The sequence below is a fragment of the Sitophilus oryzae genome, unplaced genomic scaffold (genome assembly GCF_002938485.1).
Source record: "Sitophilus oryzae breed Bouriz unplaced genomic scaffold, Soryzae_2.0 scaffold_1500_pilon_pilon, whole genome shotgun sequence".
NCBI lineage: Eukaryota > Metazoa > Arthropoda > Insecta > Coleoptera > Curculionidae > Sitophilus > Sitophilus oryzae.
In genome coordinates this window covers 2936024-2957482 of record NW_022146171.1, presented here as the reverse complement: position 1 = coordinate 2957482, position 21459 = coordinate 2936024, and the positions used below count along the sequence as shown (strand labels likewise).

The window sequence follows — 21459 nt, the reverse complement described above, 5'->3', positions numbered from 1 at the left end:
CATTTAATCTACTACATATGTTGCCATGTTATAAAGATATTACGTTTTTTAATTAAAAATATAAGAAATTTCCAAATTTTCAATTTTTTTCTGCGTCACTGCGCGCTTATAGTCGTTTACAGCGCAGCGGATAAAGAATACGGTACCGTATTAGCAGACCGTAGTTCTGCTTTCAGTCGGCAGAGTGAAAATCGAACGAAAATTAAAAAAAGAACCTCATAGACGTGTTTCTGGAGTCGAAATACACTATCCTTCAACATATTTGCACTTATTTAAGACTCGCCCTGTATAACGCTTTGCTCTAAATATAAACTTTGTACCAAATTATTAGCAGTCAACATTGACGACCTCCCTTAGGAAGTCGACATCGGCACCATACCTGACGCATCAACAATTCAATTATTGTCGACGTTGCCCAACATTGGTTATCGCGTTGTTCATTTTGCTATATGATCAAAATTCTATAGAACAAATCGAATGGAGAAAGAAAAACAAAGGCTGCTTGCTTGTGTTTGTGCGTCTGTGTTAAACTTAATACTAAAGGTTCTAAGCTATGTGGCTTACGGGCGCACACATACCCAGCACGAATAATTGGCCCCCGTTTGACGCCCCTGACAGGAAACGAGTATCTTTTGTGCCAAGGCGCGGCGCCCCCCTTGCCCCCCTTAAGTGCGGAGAGGAAAAATAATCCTCGGCCCGCATGCTGATCGTGTTCAACAACGACGCATTGTCTAGATGATTTTTTCGAGTGTCTCGCAGCGGACGATACAGGTCGTCGTCGTCGTCCACTTGTACAACGGAAAGCCTATTATTTTTGTTTCGGTGGATAGGGAGAGAGATTTAATAGACTCTGATCGAGATATGATTAAATAAGATAGAAAAAACTGGGGAAAATGTTTAACATTCTGGGAATAAAAAATGAAGAAAGTTTAATAAAAGTTGTTAAAATACTTTGAGATGAACCGCCTATTTAAAAATAAACATATTTCTTTAAAAAATTCAAAACATTCATTTTTAAGACACTCTGTATACAGAAATAAAATTATTAATTTTTAAAATATTATTCGCAAATTTGGGAGAGGGAAATCAGACAAATAACAATGATAATAGATGTTAAGTAAAAGTTTTTAGACTACTATTCGAGACGCATTGATGTTATTTTGGTGACTGTGATAAAGAAGGTTACTAAAGGTAAACTAAATGTTTCCTCATTATTTAACTAATGTTAACTAAAGCATATATTTTATTCTTCGGTTGAAATATTCTGATCTAAAGTGTTTTTCCTTATTTATTTCATCTGACAAAGATAATACGAGTATATAACATGTGTATATATATTTAATGGATTCGATTTATACTGTGAATAATTTCTAGTTTAAAATTAAATATAAAAACGATCGCTTACTGTTCATTCGTGCCGATTTTTTGGTTCAGTATGACTTATGTGTGACAATAGGGCTCCGCGCGCTCTGCATCGGATCGGACCGACCAGCAAAAGCGACTGCGACCATCGTACATATAGACGGCGCCGGCGCCGGCGTCCACTAAAACATTTCGGCCTGTAGAGGCCAGATTCCTACCTCTACCTATCTATGATAGTCGAGTCACCGCCTTCGCCGTTTCTCGCCGGACTGGTACCGATTCAGTGCGCGTACACCTTAAGGGTCTTGTTGCGTGTACTAATAATTTCCAACCGTGCCTGGGCGAATATCTTAGCAAACAAGTGAGCAGTCATAACCAAAGAATGGTATAACTCATAGTTCAAAGATATTGGCACCAAACCTATCAAATCTAGCTGAGTAGCCTCCCGAATACAGGGACCTCAGTACCAGCAGGTGGGGACCTGCTAACTAACAAAAACTCTTCAGTTATGAATGTTTTAAGTGTGTTTAAACCTAAAACCTTGGTATGAAGACAGTACTTGTATTATTATTGTTTCTCTTTTATTAAAGTTCAGAACAGCATAGTTGGATTCTTTGGAATAGTGATCAAGGTTTTCTCTGCTGTGCTCTTTTACTTCTGAATTCCTATAAAACTAAGTAGGGCTATTTACAAATTTAGTGTTTGATTTCCATAACCTATTCTCTTCAAATTTCGCAAAATATTGCTTCTGTCGGGCGCATCCGAGGTAATCACAATAAAAAATATTTTTATTTTTAGAAAGCAGACCGTAGTTCTTTCAGTCGACAGAGTGAGTGGCTGCCGGCGACAGTGTTGCCAGAACTACTACTGATTAATCTGTAGATTTACTGATTTTGGACACAGTACGTTATAATACGGAATTTCTATCATTAAACAGTTTTATATAATATTACATGATTAAACAAAGAACGGCGTCAGAGTTGGCTTGGAAATTAATATCGCTGTTACTTCATAATATATAAAATATTATGATAAATGTCAATAGTCGTCATTTCCAAGCCAACTAAACGACTTTTTTCGATCATACGAAATATTCAGTACTTACCTATAAATTAATTTTTATTTGTGTAATTTATTCTATTATGTTTAACACGAATACATTTTCAATATTATAAACGCGGACTCTTCATCCAAAGATATTTTCGTCAAAACTTATTACAGATATTACACATTTTAATAAAGGAACACTGTCGCTTTTAGTTCCACACCGTCTTCGATATGCCTTCTCTAGCCGAATTAGAGAAAATGCGTTGTCCGCATAGGCTCCACCGTACATCACTTGAAACGCAAGGGAAAATCAAATCAGCCTTGTAACGAATTCGCCCATTAGGTTGCGTATCTTGTCTTCCCAATTCTTTCAATCGACGAGATAAGTACGTATTTTTTAATCAGTCAACTTTATAACGTAAAAAAATAACTTAAAAACTGACAGAAGCCAACTGTTTCCAAAAAAATTCCTGTCACATTCTGTAATTTGATAACAGTTACTTACCATGGATAGAGTTAGCTGTGGAATGTTGAAGAGAATAGAGATACTCCATATGAGGGGGCAGTCTATAAGCAGGGTGCAATTCCCTGCTTAATAGTATACTGCTACCCGGACTAGCCCCAACACTGAAACAAAAAAAATACATATCAGTAAATTATTTTTAAACTACTACTTAAATTAGATATGTAGACTAATTTTAATAAACCAAAATTAAATAGTACTTGGCAGAAAATTCATCTAAAATAAAAAGCCATAAAACATCTAACGTCCTTTAAGAGAGGAAAGTAGCCAGGACTGTGCATTTCCATTTTTAATTCCACTCCTGGTACTCGATTTCCTAATTGAATAAAATAAATATCTACTCGCCAGTTGCGCTACGTTAACCGCGGACCCTGTATAATGTCATGCAAATGTCCTTTGTTGGGAAAAAAGCGCGCCGAGGTGTTAAGTGAACCTTAATTAAAAGCGACTGCTGGAACGGGTGCCATAGAATTAATTAAGGTCTAGAAAAGGAGAAGTTAACTGCAACTATATTTTTATACTACGCCAGTACTGGAAAAAATATCTCGATATGGGCGATGCCATGGTCTTGTGCAATTATAAAATTATATTTTGGAAAGTTTGGAGTCGGTGTAATTCAAATCGATGCTATCTCCATTTGCTATTTGATTTTCATGTTCAATATAATTTGTCAGTCCAAAACAACCGGAACAAGAATATAATTTTATTAACTTATGATATTAATATCATATTTTATAAAGTATGTATAAAATTGTGTTATGTTGGACAATTTTTTGCAGATCTGTCGCATAGTATATTGTGGTATTAACACTTTTAGCTTTTACAGTGTTAAGCCCCATACTCACACTTCGCTCCTTCCTCGCCATACTTCCTCGCGTTACTTCCTCGCGTTCCTTCGTCCCTTCGCTTCCTTCCTTCGTCCATTCGATGTTTGGAAATTAGTCAATTATGCAACAACACACCACAAAATATTTTTAATATAGCAGCTACATGTTTAATACGAAATATCTAGTAACGTCTAAGATTTTTAAAAAATCCGAAAGGGGCATAATTTTTATTTTATAAAACTGCAATTCTTTGTCGTGTCAAAAATAAAAATTGAATTTTAATAATATTTTTTTTTTTTAATAAATCCGAATATTTCAGTATCATGAACAAGGTATACCAGTATGAATGTACAAGGCGAGTCAACAATAGAGTAAAGTTTATTATGTAATTTATATCGAAACCATGAAATATGACATACTAATTAAACGTTAATGATGCCAATCTCCATTTCTTCAGATATTTTTGTAAAGGCATCATGCACATTATTTCTATTTTTTTATTTTTGTCGCTACGGTTACATAAATATGGACATGCATTTTTTCACAAATATGAAGACAATATTGTTTCTTTACTTCCATTTTTTAGACTATTGTGTGTGAATTATTTTTATATCGACTGGCGATTACTAGATGTACAGGATGTCCCATTTGTGTGTGTTTTATGGGGTTTCTGGTTTATGAGTAGAGATATAAAGATGCTGTTTTCACATCATTGTTCTACTTATTATGAAACTAAATATGCTACATAAGAAATAAGAAATAACTTTGAACTAAGAAGGCTAGGATAAATATGTATTTATCCTAGCCTTCTTAGTTCAAAGTTATTTCTTATTACTTTCTTTTACTTTTTATTTTTTAATTAGTAGAATTTTTTGCATTTTTCGATAACCTTTGTATCTCGATTATCTTATAACTTATCGAAAAGGTGAAAAGGGTCAGTGATGGGCGGTGGGTAAGTACCCAATTTGTAGATAAATAAAATCTGGGTATATATGTTTTTTAATTTTAATAAAAGGAGTTTCCGACGACCGAATAGTAAATACCCTGTATAATACCGGGAATAGAAATATACCAATATATAATATCTACAATATATATAAGAAATATTGTAGATATACTCGTATTCCGGACATTACTGGTATTATATCGGGTATTTACTATGCGGTCGTTGGAAATACCTTTTATAAAATTAGACTGTTCATCTAAATGTACAGGTATATACCGGATACCCTGATTTTGTTTTGTTCTACCCATTGAGTAATTACCCACCGCCCTCTCATTTTCAGGTAGAATGGCAGTGACGAAAGTGGTTCTTCGTTGGAAGCTGTCTATTTCGAAAAATGACTCAAACTTATGTTCTTTTTTTAAACAGGACACTCTATATATTATTTTTTATTTTATTTGCCTTGTTATGAGCTTTCGAAAATTATAATATACTCTATATTTATTTATTTAGGTACTGCTAAACTGCTAAACGGCTCTTATTTGATTTAACTTAATTTTGCCAGATAATTTTGCTTTGCATCGTGATATTTTGATAAACTACACGGAAACTGAACTTGTGCTGCTTTTAAATAACATGCCAATAACCAAAATTTTACGTCGAATAAATTAGTTGATTGTTTTGATTACCTAATTTAAACCGGCCGACTATGTAATAAAGTTAAATAATGCATTTTTACCTCGTTTATGAAAATAAGTATTTTAGAAAGCTCGTAACAAGGAAAATAAAATAATATACAAAATATCGTATTTAAAAAAAACATATAAGTTTTAGTCAATTTAAAAAAAGACAGATTCCAACGAACAAATAGTTACGTCACTGCATTCTACCTGAAAAACTGTACGGAAGACCGTTTTCACCTTTTCGATAAGTTATAATACAAAGGGGATCGAAAAATGCAATCATTTCAGATTCGCCCTGTATTTTAGGAAGTAAGAGAGCTAGGACATATCTGTATGTAGCATCTTTAGTTTCATAAAAAAGTAACAGCGTAATGTGAAAACCGCATCTTTGTATTTTGACTCATAGAGGAGAAACCCTGCAAAACACACGAAAATGGGACATCCTGTACAGACGTACTACCAAATCAAGACATCAACTACGAATGAAATCCAAGATCAATTTATATATTTTATATATTTTAATATTTTTTTGTGTTCGTGATAATTCCTTTGCTACTTCCTCCAAAAACCTATATATATATATATATAACTTTTTGGAATACCCTGTATGATTTTTGAAAAAATTTCAAAATAGATAAAAAAAAACAAATAAATTATGCTTGTCCAAGCTTTTTCTCGAAAGACTAACAGTTTTTTAAATATCAAATATTGTAATATTTGAGGGGCGTTTTCACCCTCTTGGGATTTGAGATTCGAGAAACCCCTCCTTATCGAACCTCTACACCCCACATTCAATCCGTTTGCCAAAAATCAGCTTTAAACGTCAAGCAGTTTAAGCAGAATCGTGATTACTCAATGGTCATATTTTATGAAACACCCTGTATAAATTTATAAAAAATCTTAAAATATGTAAAACAACAAAATAAAATATACGTGTTTAGCGTTTTCCGAAAAACTCACCGGTTTTTAAATAAAAAATATTTTAATATTTGAGGGATAGTTTCACCCCCTTAGAATTCGAGTTTCGAAAAATCCCTTCTTATCGAACCTCTACACCCTAAAGTCAATCTGTTTTCCAAAAAACACCCTGTATATATTTTTAAAAAATCTTAAAATATGTAAAAAAACAAAATAAAATATACGTGTTTACGCGTTTTTTCGGAAACTTGACCGTTTTTTAAATAAAAAATATTGTAATATTTGAGGGGTGGTTTCACCCTCTTGGAACTGGAATTTCGAAAAATCCCTTCTTATCGAACCTCTACACCTTAGAATCAACATGTATGCCAAAATTGAGCTTCTTACGTTGAGTGGTTTGAGCAGGATCGTGATTAATCAGTATGTCGGTCACTTAAGGATTTTAGATATTTGTATAGATTGGTTGCCTAAATTAAAACACGAAAATAGAAGAAATCGGAGTCGCAGTTTCCTATGAGAGCCAATCGCAGGTTGCGATTACAATTTTAAAATCGCTGCGATTGAATCGCAGTTTGCCATTTGTTGCTCATCTCCACTTCTAATTGATAAAAATTGAAATCTCTCATTTCTCTCAAGGAAACTATATGAACTAATCTCCGACACACTATAAAACCCATATTTAACAAATGTTGATGACGTAACGTTGAATGATCGTTGAACAGTCTTTAAGTTCTCACGATTGAGCTGAGCCGAGCCGGTCAGCGCTATGTAAATGCACCGTTAAAAACAAAATCTGGACTGCGTGGTGCGTCTCGTGGGCGCTCACTCTCTCCACCGGGTCTAATTAGGGGAGTTTTTGCCGCGACCAGTTTCAATAACCGGCGGCGTATAAAGATCTCCGGCCGATAGCAAACCCGTTCGCTCGGGTTTATATTGCAATAAAAACGCTAATAATTAAGTTCCTAACAACTTAAAGGCCGCCTCTTTTTTTCTCTCTTTCTCTGAGAGTCCCGGGGAAAAAATGATGATGTTGTTGTGTCTCACTTAGGAGTGTCGGCGGTTATCTTTATTTATTAGCCTTTCGGGCTTATCGAACGATCTTTCAAATAATAGTTATAATTATTTACTAGGCTATGGGCAGAGGTGGACTAAGCTCTTTTATTCAGGTATTTATATTTTAACCTTAAATTTCTATAGATATTTACATATTGTTTAAAAGCCTATGACATCTCAAGTACAATTATGTAGCTCACATGCCTAAAATAGGTATAATGAAGAATAGTGATCAGCAAAGGTAAGACCAAGACAATCCTCATTTGATTGGCTAATACTCTTGGATTTAGTCTTGCAGTCGAACAACTAGTTTTAGTCTTGTTGCAAAGGCTCCATCAAGTCTTTTCTGACTTTTGTAATATATTTTTTATCAGAGACACTTTCTACATAAATAATCTTTAAATAAGTTTTAATATTATTTTAAGAAATTTACCAAAAAGTATTGATTAAAAAAGTTTTTAAACGAGTATTGTTTGATGTTGACGGAGAAAAGTTTTTTATTAACTTTAATAATTTAATAATTTATGGGGAGAGTGGTAAAGAAAAGTTTTGATTATATAATTATCTATGAAAAATGAGATGTAAGAGTTTTGTGTGCTTGGTTTTGGTTTTGGTCTTGCGTAAATCTGGCACTGGTTGGTCTTGGTCTTGATCTTGCAGATCAAACGCTAGATCAAGACCGCTCATCGCTACCCATAAGAGACAATATTGATTATAGGTGTGTAAGAAGCAAATACCAATTTTTGGGAGGAATATATTGTTGGGTGTGTTCTCGGGTGTGTTGTCGTTAAAGCTGGTGATCCTAAAAGGCCTTATTGCTTGAATCCTAAAAGACCTTACTGCTTATTGGTGTATACAGGTTCAGTTAAAACAACAAAATTATTTTTGCGTTCAACAGTTGCATTCACTTCTATGTAAAGTTATTCTCCAATTTTCCACGATGTCATCACATACTCGTATCAACATATCGTCCTATTGCTGCCAAAAGTCACTAACTAACATTTTTCCGAACAACCAAATTCAATCACTAACTATGTTTTGAAGCGGAGAATCGATTGCAAAAGTCATTAACTACGATTTCTGGCTATATATGTTTTATTTTAATACCGAATAGTTACTAACTATAACATCTTTATGCAATGCAATTCATCTTTAGACGCATTTTTCTCGGAAGTAATAAAAAGTAAGTTAGTGACTTTTGGCAGCAATGGGACGATATTGTAAATTTAATTTTATCATAACACAGTAGGGTATGATTGACAAATTATTTCTGAAACAAATTTAAGTAGATTTGCTCTTCTGATCATATTTTCGGTTGATCCATCTTAATTTATTTACAAGGAACAAAAACAATTTGAATACCACTAAAATTCCAACTAAGTTTATTTCTGTGGTACTAAGGCCAAACCCGATATATTAATATTATGAGTGTATGGTCTCTGGAAACTCTGTCCTGTTCAGGCCCCTCAAGATTAGCCCTAGCTGCAAACAGAACACGTTAATTCAACTTTTTTTTATTGGTATATCAGTTTCTCATGAAGTAAGCTACCATTATTTATTTCTCTTTTTTCTCAATACAAAGGGGGCGTCCTCTGCCGGAAATAGTGCGACCTGTGAGGCCTATTCTATTGGTCCCCTTTCTATGTACCAACTTATGCAGGTCCTTGACAGGATGGGAGCATAGTTCCTCCGGTTCAAGCCTAGCTTTTCAAAATAAAAAGTGTCGCTTGCAATCCAGAGCCCCGCAGTGACATATGTGCTCCGCCGTTTCAGGACCTTTATTGTTGGGTTGAGCTAGTTCAGGTTGCACTGGAAAGCCATTTGTCCTGTCAAGAAACCTGTTGTAATTCGCACTCTATTTTTGCTAAGCATTAGCAGTTCCTTTATTGTTTTAGAGCTAGGTCATTGGATAAAGGACTTGCTATTCCTGTGCCCCCGTCTGTTTCTCTAGTGGATATTCTGCTTGTCCCTGATCCAGAGTTTGATTGCACTACGGGCCATACATTTGGGTATTCCCAGTACTCGCTCCGGACCAAGATAGGATGTCGATGATCCTTGCCTAGCTAGTTCATCGGCTTTTTCGTTGCCTTGGATGTCGCTGTGGCATTGTGTCTTCGTGCCAAAGCTCCCAGTTCACTCAGGCATTCCCATACTGTTTGAGCATATATTGATGAGCTTATCTGAATAAGCTCTTCTGTTGTTTTCTCTCGCATATTGTAGAATGGCGAAGATTTCTGCCTGGAAGACGGTTGAGTATTTACACAAGGAAAAGGATAAGCTTGCCCTTGTTCTTTTCCCAAATACTCCAGCTCCTGTTTCTTCAGCGATCTTTGACCCGTCTGTATACAAAGTTAGTCTGTCATGAAGGAATTTTGTATCTATCCAAATTCCTCGGTCCATTTTGTTCACCACGAATGGTTTGTGGTACCTACTGATAAAGATCATTTGATCCGCTCTCATTTATTTAATTTTCTTAACTGACATGTACAAAACTGAATTAAACAAAAAAATAATCAGTTAAAACTAAAATTTAAACTTTAAATTAATCTTAAGTTTTACTGCAGGGTCTAATTGGGTTATTATTGGAACTGGGTCTAATTGGTCATTATTGGATTAATTCAATTATAAATTCATTGGCATTCTACATTAATAATTGAAAAATGACAAACATCTCTAGTTTTTCTTTGAATATAATGATTTAAGTCATTTAAAATGTAGATTAAAGTGAGAAAGTGTAGATAAGACAAGATTATAAATGACTCTAAGTCGTAGAAAATTATATTGGTCTATTGGACGATGCAATTATGCAAAAACCAACACCCCGTGGACGGCCCGGTATTCGCGTGAAAAAAACTACGTGCAAAAATCCCCACGTTCGTGATCGCTAATCGGCCATCGAGAGATTTTACATATTCATGACTGCTCCGACATGGTACTCTCGCCGGCCAATTGCCTCTTAAATTTTATAATGTCGTCTTTTGTCCGTGTAAATGCGTTAAAGATTTACTCGGAGATTAAAACCGATCAAGTTCAACCATAACTCCGTGAAGGAAAGGACACCACACCTCGCAACACTGGTCCACCACGATGGACAGAACGAGAATATATATACCTACTTAACGATATCTTTTTTTGGTAATTTTTCAATCAACACAACATTTCTGCAACATGGAAAATGTTCCTGTTATCCTAATACATATACAGGGTGTTTCACAAAAGTGGCAGACTCCTATAACTTTGTTTATTTTTTTAGATAAAAAACGAGATTTGGTATGTTAGTATATAACATAAATTAGGATTGACGCATGACACTCTCGGTATTTTTTTACCTTATTCGATATAAAATGACACTTTGAATAGATGAACATATGTCAACTTTTGACACTTTCGCTTCAAAAAATTGTATTTAAATTTCAATTTAGAGTGCCACGACCATACATGTAAAAACAATTTAACTCAAAATATCAAGTATGCGGTACCAAATTATTCGTTTAAAAATTCTGTTTCCAAATATGCTAATGAGCCACCCTCGTTCCATTTGAAAAATTTGAGATATTATTAAAAATACGATTTGGGCATCTTTTAACCGGCCAGGATAAGACGCGAGAAACATTAGACGATAAAATCTATTTTTCCAAGGCTCCTTGATTAAAATTAGTGTTTTAACAAAGCCATAACATTCTTGATTGAAATTTAAAATACACTTCTTTTAAGCGAGTATGTCAAAAGTTGACAACTGATATGTTCTCTATTCAGTATGTCATCAAATAAAGTAATACACCGATAGTACCATTTAATAATCAAAAGTTGTAGTCATCTCCGGTGAAACAGGAAGTGACCGAAATAGTTCAATAGTCAAACAATCCTGATTTACGTCATATAGTCGTTTTTTTATCTAAAAAATAAAAGAAGTTATAGGGATGAACAACTTTTGAGAAACACCCGGTATAGGAACACGTCGTCATGCGTTTCAAAACCCCATTCTGAATAGAATAGGTCGATGCACAAATTTTTTGGAACTTTAACATGTGTTTTATAAGAAAAAAGTTTTTGTATTCTTAACCTAGCGATATCTAAAAAAATATCTTGTCATTAGTACTGGAAAGAGTGAGTTATTATGATTATTGTATTCTTCCCAGTTATTGGTATATCGAAAAATCTGTGGGTATGGGGAAGGCCCAAAAGAAACAACTATATTTTGTGCGACATTTCGCGACTTTATTGTCGCTTCTCAGGCACTAAAACATTTAGTATTCGAAATGTCTATGAAAATGATCCATGGCCACTCTCTAACCGCTCTTTAACCGTGTGCTTTTCTAATTTGAGCGGTTAGATAGTCGCCATGGAACCATTTTCACAGGCATTCAGAATACTAAATGTTTTACTACTTGAAGAAGCGTCAATAAAAAGAAAATATAATTGTTTTCTTTGAGCCTTCCCGGTACCCTCAATTTTTTTATAGATTGAGTAATATCATTACATTAATTACCATCCCATATGTAAAGTAAATCTGGGTAAAACTTTAGGTAAAAGTTGTATTTTTTGTGCAGCCTTTTTTTGGTAACATTTTCTTGTTTGAAGATACTTTGTTCCTGCATCAAAAATTCATACTAATATAATCCATCATACACGTGTGTTTTCGGCTTCATTCAAGTTGACAACACCTCAGTTGTTCATTTAAAACTTAAGCCAGTGCAGTTATTGCGTTGTTTACATTTTTAAATTTCATCTTACTGACTGACAGAGACTCATAATTTGGACCAGAAGTCAGATTTTTGGGTGGTATGTATAAATTGACGGGTGTTTTTTGTTCGACACTGAATTTTCTTGAAAATTAGATCGATTCCAATTGATTTAAATGCAGGCCATTGTCGTCATTACGTGTCTTGATTACTGCTTGATAAAACTAGGGCACGCCTAAATCGTTTGTCTTATTCGATCGACACCGAACCCATAAATCCTATCGAGAACGTTCAAACAAATCGGAAAAAAGGAAAAACGACAGTTTCCATTCCGCGGCGATAAGCCCAATCCGTTTCACATGTCAATAAATTTATCCCTAACATGATTTGAGCTTTGTAGAACTGCTCGAAGTCGAATTACGTCATCGCGCTGATTTATTTTTGAAGTAGTAGAACAGGAAAGTATAAATTATTCAGGCATTATCAGTGACACCGCGCTCATGCACTCTACATATTAATTTGCTCATTAATTTTGACGCGGTATTTGGAACTTGAATGTAGTGAATTGATCATTGGCGTATCACTGTTTAACAGACTGTTTAAAAAAATGGAGTATTTCTTTTCTGAATTATATCGAATTAGTGGTAGTAATACACCGATTAGAGAGTAGATTCAAAATGTTGGAAATTACGAAAAAAAAATAGTGAGAAAGTTTGACATTAAGAGGTGCCGCATTGGAAATTTCCATTTTTCATTAAATTAGTATGGAGATTTTATTTTTGCAAATTTGAATTTTTAACGATTTAACGAGTTTTTGGACTGGTCGGGTTGAAACATATTCTGATAGAGAATTGAACGCTCTACAAAAAAGGTCTCTTCTAATTTTTTGATTTATTTATTGGTTCCAAAGTTATTCAAGGTTAAATTTGGAGTGATAATAAATTTTAACAAAGAAAGTGTTTTTTTTGTAGAGCGTTCAGTTCTCTACAAGAATATGTTTCGACCCAACTAGTCCGAAAACTCGTTAAAGAGGTAAAAAAATTCAAATTTGAGAAAAAAATCCTTTGTAAATGTTAGCATTATCAGCAGATGATTAAAACTGAGACAGTGATGCCGAGACTGCTGATGATGCTAACTTTAAATAAGTTTTTTTTCATTAATTCTATTTATTCCAAAAAAAATACTAACCAAAGTTCAACTTGTACAATATAATGATCAAAATTCATCTAATATATTGATCTGAGAGATGAAGATTGCCAGAAAGAAACAAGGAAAGGTTAGAAGCAACAGAATTGGAAATGGTTGAATAATCTGAAAATGATGATGATGATGATATTAAAAAGTATCTTTGTATCTTCCTTTATATCTTATCGAAAGTTTATAGATTTAAAATATGGACTAGGGTGTTGTTAAATCAACATATTTATAGCCGCTAGGTGTAAATAATCAAAACGAAAACCTATCGATACGGTCGGTTGTGGTGTGGTACCGAAAAGCACTCTCCTCCGAATCGATTCCTTCGGTCATAACGGCCGAGTTATTTACGATTACGATAATAAAGTCATTAAGCGGCCGGCAGTGGTCCGGTACGCTGCGCCGGCCGTCGTCCGGCCTCTAGGAGCCGGTTTGCTGCTAGCCCCGGGCTTAGGCTAAATTGCTTTTTTAACCCGGTCGAGCTGAAATTTTATACGCCGCGCTGACCAGCGGCCAGTTTGTTTTGCTCGTCGAAAAGGAAAGGCAATCAAGTTCGTTCTTTTTGGGTACTACCTATCAAAATGAAACTACTCTTTGATCAGAAGACTATTTTACGTCAAAACGTGGCCAAATATATAGGGTGGTCCGAATTGTATTCGGAGAACTTCGGGAGCATATTCTGCATATAAAGTTAAAAAAAGTTCATATAAATGCATGTCCTAAAATGCTTCATTTCGGAGATACAGGGCGTAGAAGTTTCATTTTCATTTCAGTTTTTTTCCAAATCATATCGGAACTATAATCGATATTTGGATAAAAATTGGTGTCCGGATGTTTTTTGGCATGGGAAATTTGATTTCGATGTCGATTTGAATCCTACTTGTAGGGGGCACCACCTATATTTTAGCTGTTTTGAAGAGTAATAACTTTTCGTCCGTACCTGTATTAAGGTGCGTTTAGAGTTGAGTACACACGAGCTGAGCGTGCGCGCACGGCATTCGTTCGCGCTCTCGGCTCCGTTCAAATTAACAATTTATTTTTCGACGAATGAAGTGATCCACTTGTGCGCGCACAGCAGAGTTGTGTTTGCGAAAATAATGGACGACCAAAAAATAATCGGGGCTGTCATTGTTATGCACAGCTTAATTATTAAAAAGAAGAAAAATCGAAAACATCATCGCTGGTGGCAAAGCCAAATTTTTCGAAATCGATATAATTTACTGCAACAACTTAGTGTCTGAGGGGAGCTATGATCAGTTTAAAAACTTTACAAGAATGACCAGGCCCGACTTTGAATATTTACAAAATTTAATAACACCAAAAATTACGAACAGAAGATACACATTTTAGAATAGCAATTTCATTAATATCGACATGTTCAATATTAATTTTATTTACAAGGTCTTCCCATGCGTTATTTTTTTACATTCTTCAATTAATAATAACGAAGATACATTGATCCACTCCATAATTTTAATAAAGAAAACGAAAAAAAATCAAACACGCAGCAAGAACGCATACAAAACCAATTGCCAGTGCAAACTGAGCGTTCGCGCACACATAAAATCCCTTTAAGCACGAACCAAAAACCGACACCAGACGGCTCATGTTCGCGGCTGTTCGCGCACAGACAGATTCAGAATGAGCGTGCAGCACAGCCGTTTACACTTGAGCATTCGCGAAGGATCAGTGCGTGCGTGCTCAAGTCTATTGACTGAAAATATATACATTTTCGTAAAAAAAAAGTTTCAACAGAAACTGTCTTATTATATTCATTTATAGAAAAAAGTCATGAGTAGCTTAAAAAAATAAAAAATTCACAAATTTATCATTCCAGTCAAATAACTATCTAGTCAATATCTTTATTTTTTTTGTCAATAATGACATGTATTGACTATTTCTATTCCAAATATCCTGAAAACGGTTACTCGGAGCGATTTTTCCCAAGAGCCTTTTTTACGTAAAAAAAATACAGAAAAGTGTATTTTTTCACTCAGTAGTTTCATACTGGTCCGGACAAAAAGTTATTAATCTTCAAACCACTTAAAAATATGTAGGTGGCGCCCCCTACAAGTGGGGGTCATATTGATATCGAAATCATATTTCTCATGTAAAAAAGCACCAAGACACCAATTTTCACTCACACGTTGACATTAGTTCAGAAATTATTTGGAAGAAATCGAAATATAAATGAAACTTCTACACCTTGTGTAGTCGAATCAATGGATCTTTGCGCGCACGTTAGAAAACTATGATTAACACCAAATCAATTACCTTTTTATACGATCTCTTTCGAACTTAAGCAAAGCAATTCGAAAAAAATGAGCGTCTGTCTTTTTAATTATCCGACATACAGTTGGAGCTAAAGTAAAAACAAATATTTTTCGAAGCCAAAATTAAAAACAAAGGGTCACGGGCACGTATAGATCAATTATTGATTCAACTGTATACATGGACAAGGGTATTGTGGATCTTTCTAAAGAATATTCCATAAAACTTATTTGAATGCATATATCAGTTAGGTATATTTTTAATATAATCGTTTATTCCTCGATATAACCTCGTATGAGGGGTGTCTCACTTGAGTAAAAAATGGACATGTACGGCCAAAATATCATTTTATTGCCAAGCGACTGCCAACGACTGCAAAGGACTGCCTATGTCTGCCATATGATTATAGTTGACTGACATTAAAATCGGTTCAGCCGTTCTTCAGTTATAAATGGTGTAACTAACCTTTTTGGTAACCTAAATGGTGTAACTAGACTTTGTTTTATATATTTAGATATTTAACTAAATATAGGATCACTGTATATATTTCATTTGCAAACTGACTACTATCAGTTATAATTGTTTCTACTATGAAAATCGACTGCTATTGGTTAAAAATTACGAAAATAAAAAAAATACTTTAGGGATGTCTGAAAATTGGAATAATTATGTAAAATTAAAAAAACAAGCAATTTTTTCAAATAGAATTTTTCAAAATTTTAGCCAAGAATCTCTATTTTTAGCCATATATTTCTTAGTATTGAAAATTAGACAGAGATCATTTTTAATTGAATTCAAAGAAAATACTTTTAAAAAGCCAAAGTAGTGTCATTGTGCCTTTTTAACTTTAACTGTTAATCAATTTGATTAAAGTTTGTTGATACTTTAATCAAATTTATTAACAATTAAAAAGCTCTTAAGCTTTATTCAGAACCTCGAAATTAGTGGTTTTAATTATACTTTAAACTTGTGATTTTACGATCATTCACAATGACTAAAAAACGCAATTAAAATTAATAGGATATCCTATCAACATCTTGTGGTAGTTAGTTGTATCCATAGAAAAATCCTAATAATTAGTTTATAAAACAATAAACTTTTTATTTCTAACCACAATTTCTCTTGACGGATGATATCCAGATACCAAAATGACATTACTCGCAAATTCTATTAACATTTTCTACTAATCGAAAATTACTAGCACTAATTTTGACGTTCTGAATCTCTACATTGATATTAGAGGAACAAACTTCTATGCTAACTGAAACCACTAATTTATTCTACTAATTTCGAGGTTCTGAATAAAGCTTTAGCGTAGAAGTTTGTTCCTCTAGTTTTAATGCGAGTATTCAGAATGTCAAAATTAGTGGTAAATTTTAAATAAGTAGAAATCAGTAGTTTCAATCAGCAGAAAGAGTAACATACTTTTTATTTCTTCCACTAGGTAATTATACTTATAAATTTGCCAGTATTGTCATTTTGGCCTTTGATTACCACAAGTCAAGAAAAATTGTATGTACATACTTACGTAGGTAGCTAATTATTAGGCTATTTTTATGGATATAACTGACTACCGCAAACTATTGTACTAATTTGAACTGTATTTTTGGATATTCGAAATGATAGTAAACTCTTAAGTATAAAGTATAATTGAAACTATAAACTATTTCACTAATTTCGAGTTTCTAGATCAAGCTTACATTTTTAGACCATAATATCACAAACAAATATCAAAAACACTCACCCCATCTTTATCGAAAACTCAAAATTCATCCAAAACAAAACTACTCAGAACCAACAATCAAAAAAAGGCACAACACGAAAATGCTTTTCTTCTCTCCGACGTATTTTTCTTCCCATTCTCCGCGCCCAAAACTCACTCGTTCTCTAAGCACAAAACGGCCGTAAAATTAATTGCTCAATCAAAATAAGAAAGAGGCACATAAATTGCGCTCGCTGGCTGGCCTCGCTGGCCGTATACGAACGCGCCGCGCGCACTCACACTCGCGCTCTCACAAATATAAATTACGAAAAATTAAGCTATACGGCGTTCCGAGGAGACACACACAAGTATCTCTTCTTCTTGGCTGGCTAGGCCCTATTCAAGTCCGAGAAATTAACATGCAGTGCCTTTAACAAAGCGATCTTTAAGAAAGAACCACCGCATAGGCGGAGGTACCAGTTTTTTTTCGAATTTTTCGTCGAAGGCAGAAAAAGCACTTAATGTTCAAAATTAAGAAGATTTGTGAATGGTTTCTTTATGAAATATGTGTTTGATTCATTATTAAATGAAGTAGAATCAGAACGAATGAAAAAGTGCATGGCCTGTATATAGATCCTGATATTGTGCACAAAATCAAGTCCTAGAGACTACAATGGGCAGGATATATCCTGAAACAACCGGATGGTACATGGGCTAGGCTAGTCTGGTAATCTAACCCAAAAGGCCGAAGACCCCCTAGGAAGATCAGGTACAAGATGGAGATTTCTCCATTGTACAACATCGAGAGCGATCTTAAGACCATGGACTTAAACCCACGAAGGGTTGTAGAGCTACGGAGTAGTAGTAATCTCGATTTCAGTCATAACTTAAGTTGATATTTTCTTGTTTTGATATAAATATTGACCTTCTCTATAAATTGTTTTTTAAGTGGGGTTCTATATTATTAACAAATACAAATTCAAAATTACTCATATAATTTGGTTTCAAATCATCGATTAATGTCTTAAAAGAGTACTGAATTCTCCATCATTTCCATTTTTAACTAAGTCTTATGTTCCCATTTCTTCTTTCTTGTTCGAGTCAGCCATTCTTCCTCAAATGGTACAGAAATCATAGCCAAATCATCGTCTATAACATGATTTATTCCATAAATTTTCAGAGAAAGGCACTAACTCCAATCGGAGAACAATTTTTGACTGATATATGCATAGCTGTCACAGATCAATCAACTGAATGGGACTGAAATGGTAGGCAAAGGTACTGAATTGAAGCAACTATCAAGAAGATTGACAACCAAAAAAACACCAAGCAAGCCAAGTTATGCCTCACAATCATGAACCATAAATCAATTGGAGTGAAAGAAAATAAACACCATGGAAATGTTGTGCTGGAGCATAATACTAGAACCCCTTGGACAGTTCTTATTACACAGTGATTCTCGACCATAACCATGCATAATTCCTTAAAATTTCATGATCATGTTTTGAGAAAACATGAAGTTATGGAGAGATTGATAATCGGAAGTAAAGTAGATGGAAGCAGGCTAAGTGAATACTCTATTAGATAGCCAGCAACTGACATACCAATTCAGGAGTTAGTAGATAATGCAGAAAAACAGATACATAAGGAGACGAAGAATGAATGAAGTAATGAGCAAAATGCAAAATCAGCAAAACTGACTAGTACATTACGATGAATTAAGACTTAGTAGCGAAGCACATATTATAAAGAAATCACTAAAAAATAAAGAAGACTGAATGGGAGTACAAAATTAAAACGGTTTTTGTGATTTCGCCAATCTCAAGAAGTGTTTTAACCGCAAAAAAACCGCTTAAACATTTCAGACAAGACCAATGAAACTGCACGATATAACTGTGGTAAAACCGCGGATTATAGTACTAGATAATGATAGGCCATTGACAAAGTACTACATGGAGGGTTCAGTTTCCAATTTGTTAAACTTTTCGAGAGGGATAGAACTGGAAAATGTAACCTAAAGATCAGAAGAGGACCACAACAGTTCTAAAAGGGTTTCAGTGGAACAGGGTGATAGGATATCAAAGAATCTAATCTAAGTGTCATATACATGACGAAATGATATGTAAAATTTCAATATTAATGTCGAATAAGGAGATATCTAAGTATCTAAGTTCAGTAGTTCTTCCGTTTCTCAGGATATGAGCAATATATAATATTTGTTAAAATTTAAGTATACATTTGACTCATTATTTGTCAATTACTTTTTGGTTGTACAATTTTATAATAATATAACAACTGCTTTGTAAAACAATCACTATATTGTGATTTATTTAACAAAGTATTGCCTGTAAAACTAAATAGAGCAACTTGTCTAATAAAGTAAGTTTTTTTATTTTAAAATTTTGTTGTAAGAAATTGTAAATCGTAAAAGGAAAATGTACAACTTTACAAAACATATTATCATGCAAAACAATAAAAAATCTGCCATTAACATATACAACGCTCCTAAACAAACATCGAAAAAGTAAAAAGGAAAAAAAAAGAATTCGTCTACGCCTCTGCCCTGTAAAGCACCTACACGACCGCCACGTTGCCACATGTCCGCGCCTTCCACCCGAAAACATGTCGTGCTAGCAAGTGTGGAAGTCGTTAAAGTTCCGCCTAAACGGTCGATCTGTCAACGCTGACATCTCAATAAGCAGAGACGGGGCTACGGCGCGCTCCTTCTCCATCTCGTTGGCCGTCTCCTTTTTTTCGAAGTTCTTCTTTTTCTCTTTCCGGCGTTTTTGTACCTAAAGAAGAGAGTTTGGGACAATGGGCGCGCTACGGTTTTTCAGTTTTGAAAGCGGGCAGGTAGTAGGAGAGGCTGAGTAGGGCAGGTCCAGATTAAGTCACTGCAGAGGGCTTAAAATTGATATGAGTGTCCAAGAAAATTGACCACTAAAAAATATACAGTAATTTTCTCGGATTGTGTTTACATGCGAAAAAAACTATTTTATTATTAAAATTTTGAGAAAAACGCGTATTTCATACAGCTTCATTCAGAACCTCGCAATTAGTGGAATAAATTAATAGTTTAAATTAGCGTAGAAGTTTGCTCCTTTAATTTCAATGTAAGCATTTAGAAGAACGTTAAAATTAGTGGTAGTCAAATTCAATTAGAAGAAAAAGTTAACAAACTTTTGACTTTTCCACTAATTATACTTCAAAATTTGCGAAGAATGTCATTTTGGCCTTGGATTATCATCCGTCGAGAGAAATTTTGGTTAGAAATCAAAAGTTTATTGTTTCATGAGCTAAATATCGTGCTTTCTCTATGGATACAACAGACGACTGCAAGCTGTTGCTAGGATATTTTATTAATTTTCATTGAGTTTTTTAGACATTGTGAATGATAGTAAACTAAAAAGTATGAAGTGTAATTGAAACCACTAATTTATTCCATTAATTGGGAGGTTCTGAATGAAGCTTAGAATTTTTGCGTGTTCTAAAATGGCGAAACATTTATGCTTTTATTACATACTGTATCGTAAACACAGAAATTTTGATTTCAAACAGTAAGATTTTATAGTAATAAGCCCAGTAATATCTTTTCCCCGGACTGTTGCTTGTATTTTTTTTCTTACCACCCTGAGGATATTTTTTGGGTTAATTGATTTTTTGGATTAATAAGGAGCAATTAAGTTCTATGCTATGAAAAAGGCGATAAAAAAGGTGAAAAATATCATATTTTCCTGTATCAAAAGTCGCGAAACAGCCACAAAAAAATTTTGGTAAAGTATCTGGGGACTAGTGAAGTAAGGAGAATAGATCGAATAGTTTTTGTTTTTGTTTATCATTAATTAAATTAACATGCATTCATGTTTGTAGTTTTCTACATTTACTCATAATACCCAAACCAAACCAAACCAAATCAATGTTATTACAAAACGTAGTTTTATGGAGTTAACAGTAACTCTAAGAAATTATCCTTAAGAGCTACTTCTTATGCTTGATCTAAGAAATTTTTAACTGATTCATATGATTTGAGTTAACCTAACTTTACAAATATTTTTAGAATTTAGAAAACTTCAGAGACTAATTTTCACAATGACAACATTCACTTGTTTGCGAATAAATATTAATCATTTCTAACCAAAAAAACATAATTATTAACATAAAAATAAATCGTTAAATTTAGCATGTCAAATATTAATGTAGTAGCATGAGCCCTAAGAAGACTTAATAATTGAAGTTGTCATAATACAGCAATCA

At 34.0% G+C, this 21459-nt stretch overlaps 1 protein-coding gene across 4 annotated transcripts in view; it reads right to left on the bottom strand.

Moving 5' to 3' along the window:
* LOC115878141 (transcriptional activator cubitus interruptus) overlaps positions 1 to 21459 on the bottom strand; it is a 234971-nt gene that overhangs the window by 37616 nt on the left and 175896 nt on the right. For 3 of the 4 annotated variants that reach the window (XM_030894515.1, XM_030894518.1, XM_030894516.1), the window contains one exon: positions 2915 to 3036. In XM_030894515.1, coding sequence (XP_030750375.1) covers positions 2915 to 3036 — 122 coding nt within the window. Of the gene's footprint in view, positions 1 to 2914; positions 3037 to 17247; positions 17378 to 21459 lie in introns of those variants that run through there. The other variant, XM_030894517.1, reaches the window with a different exon arrangement.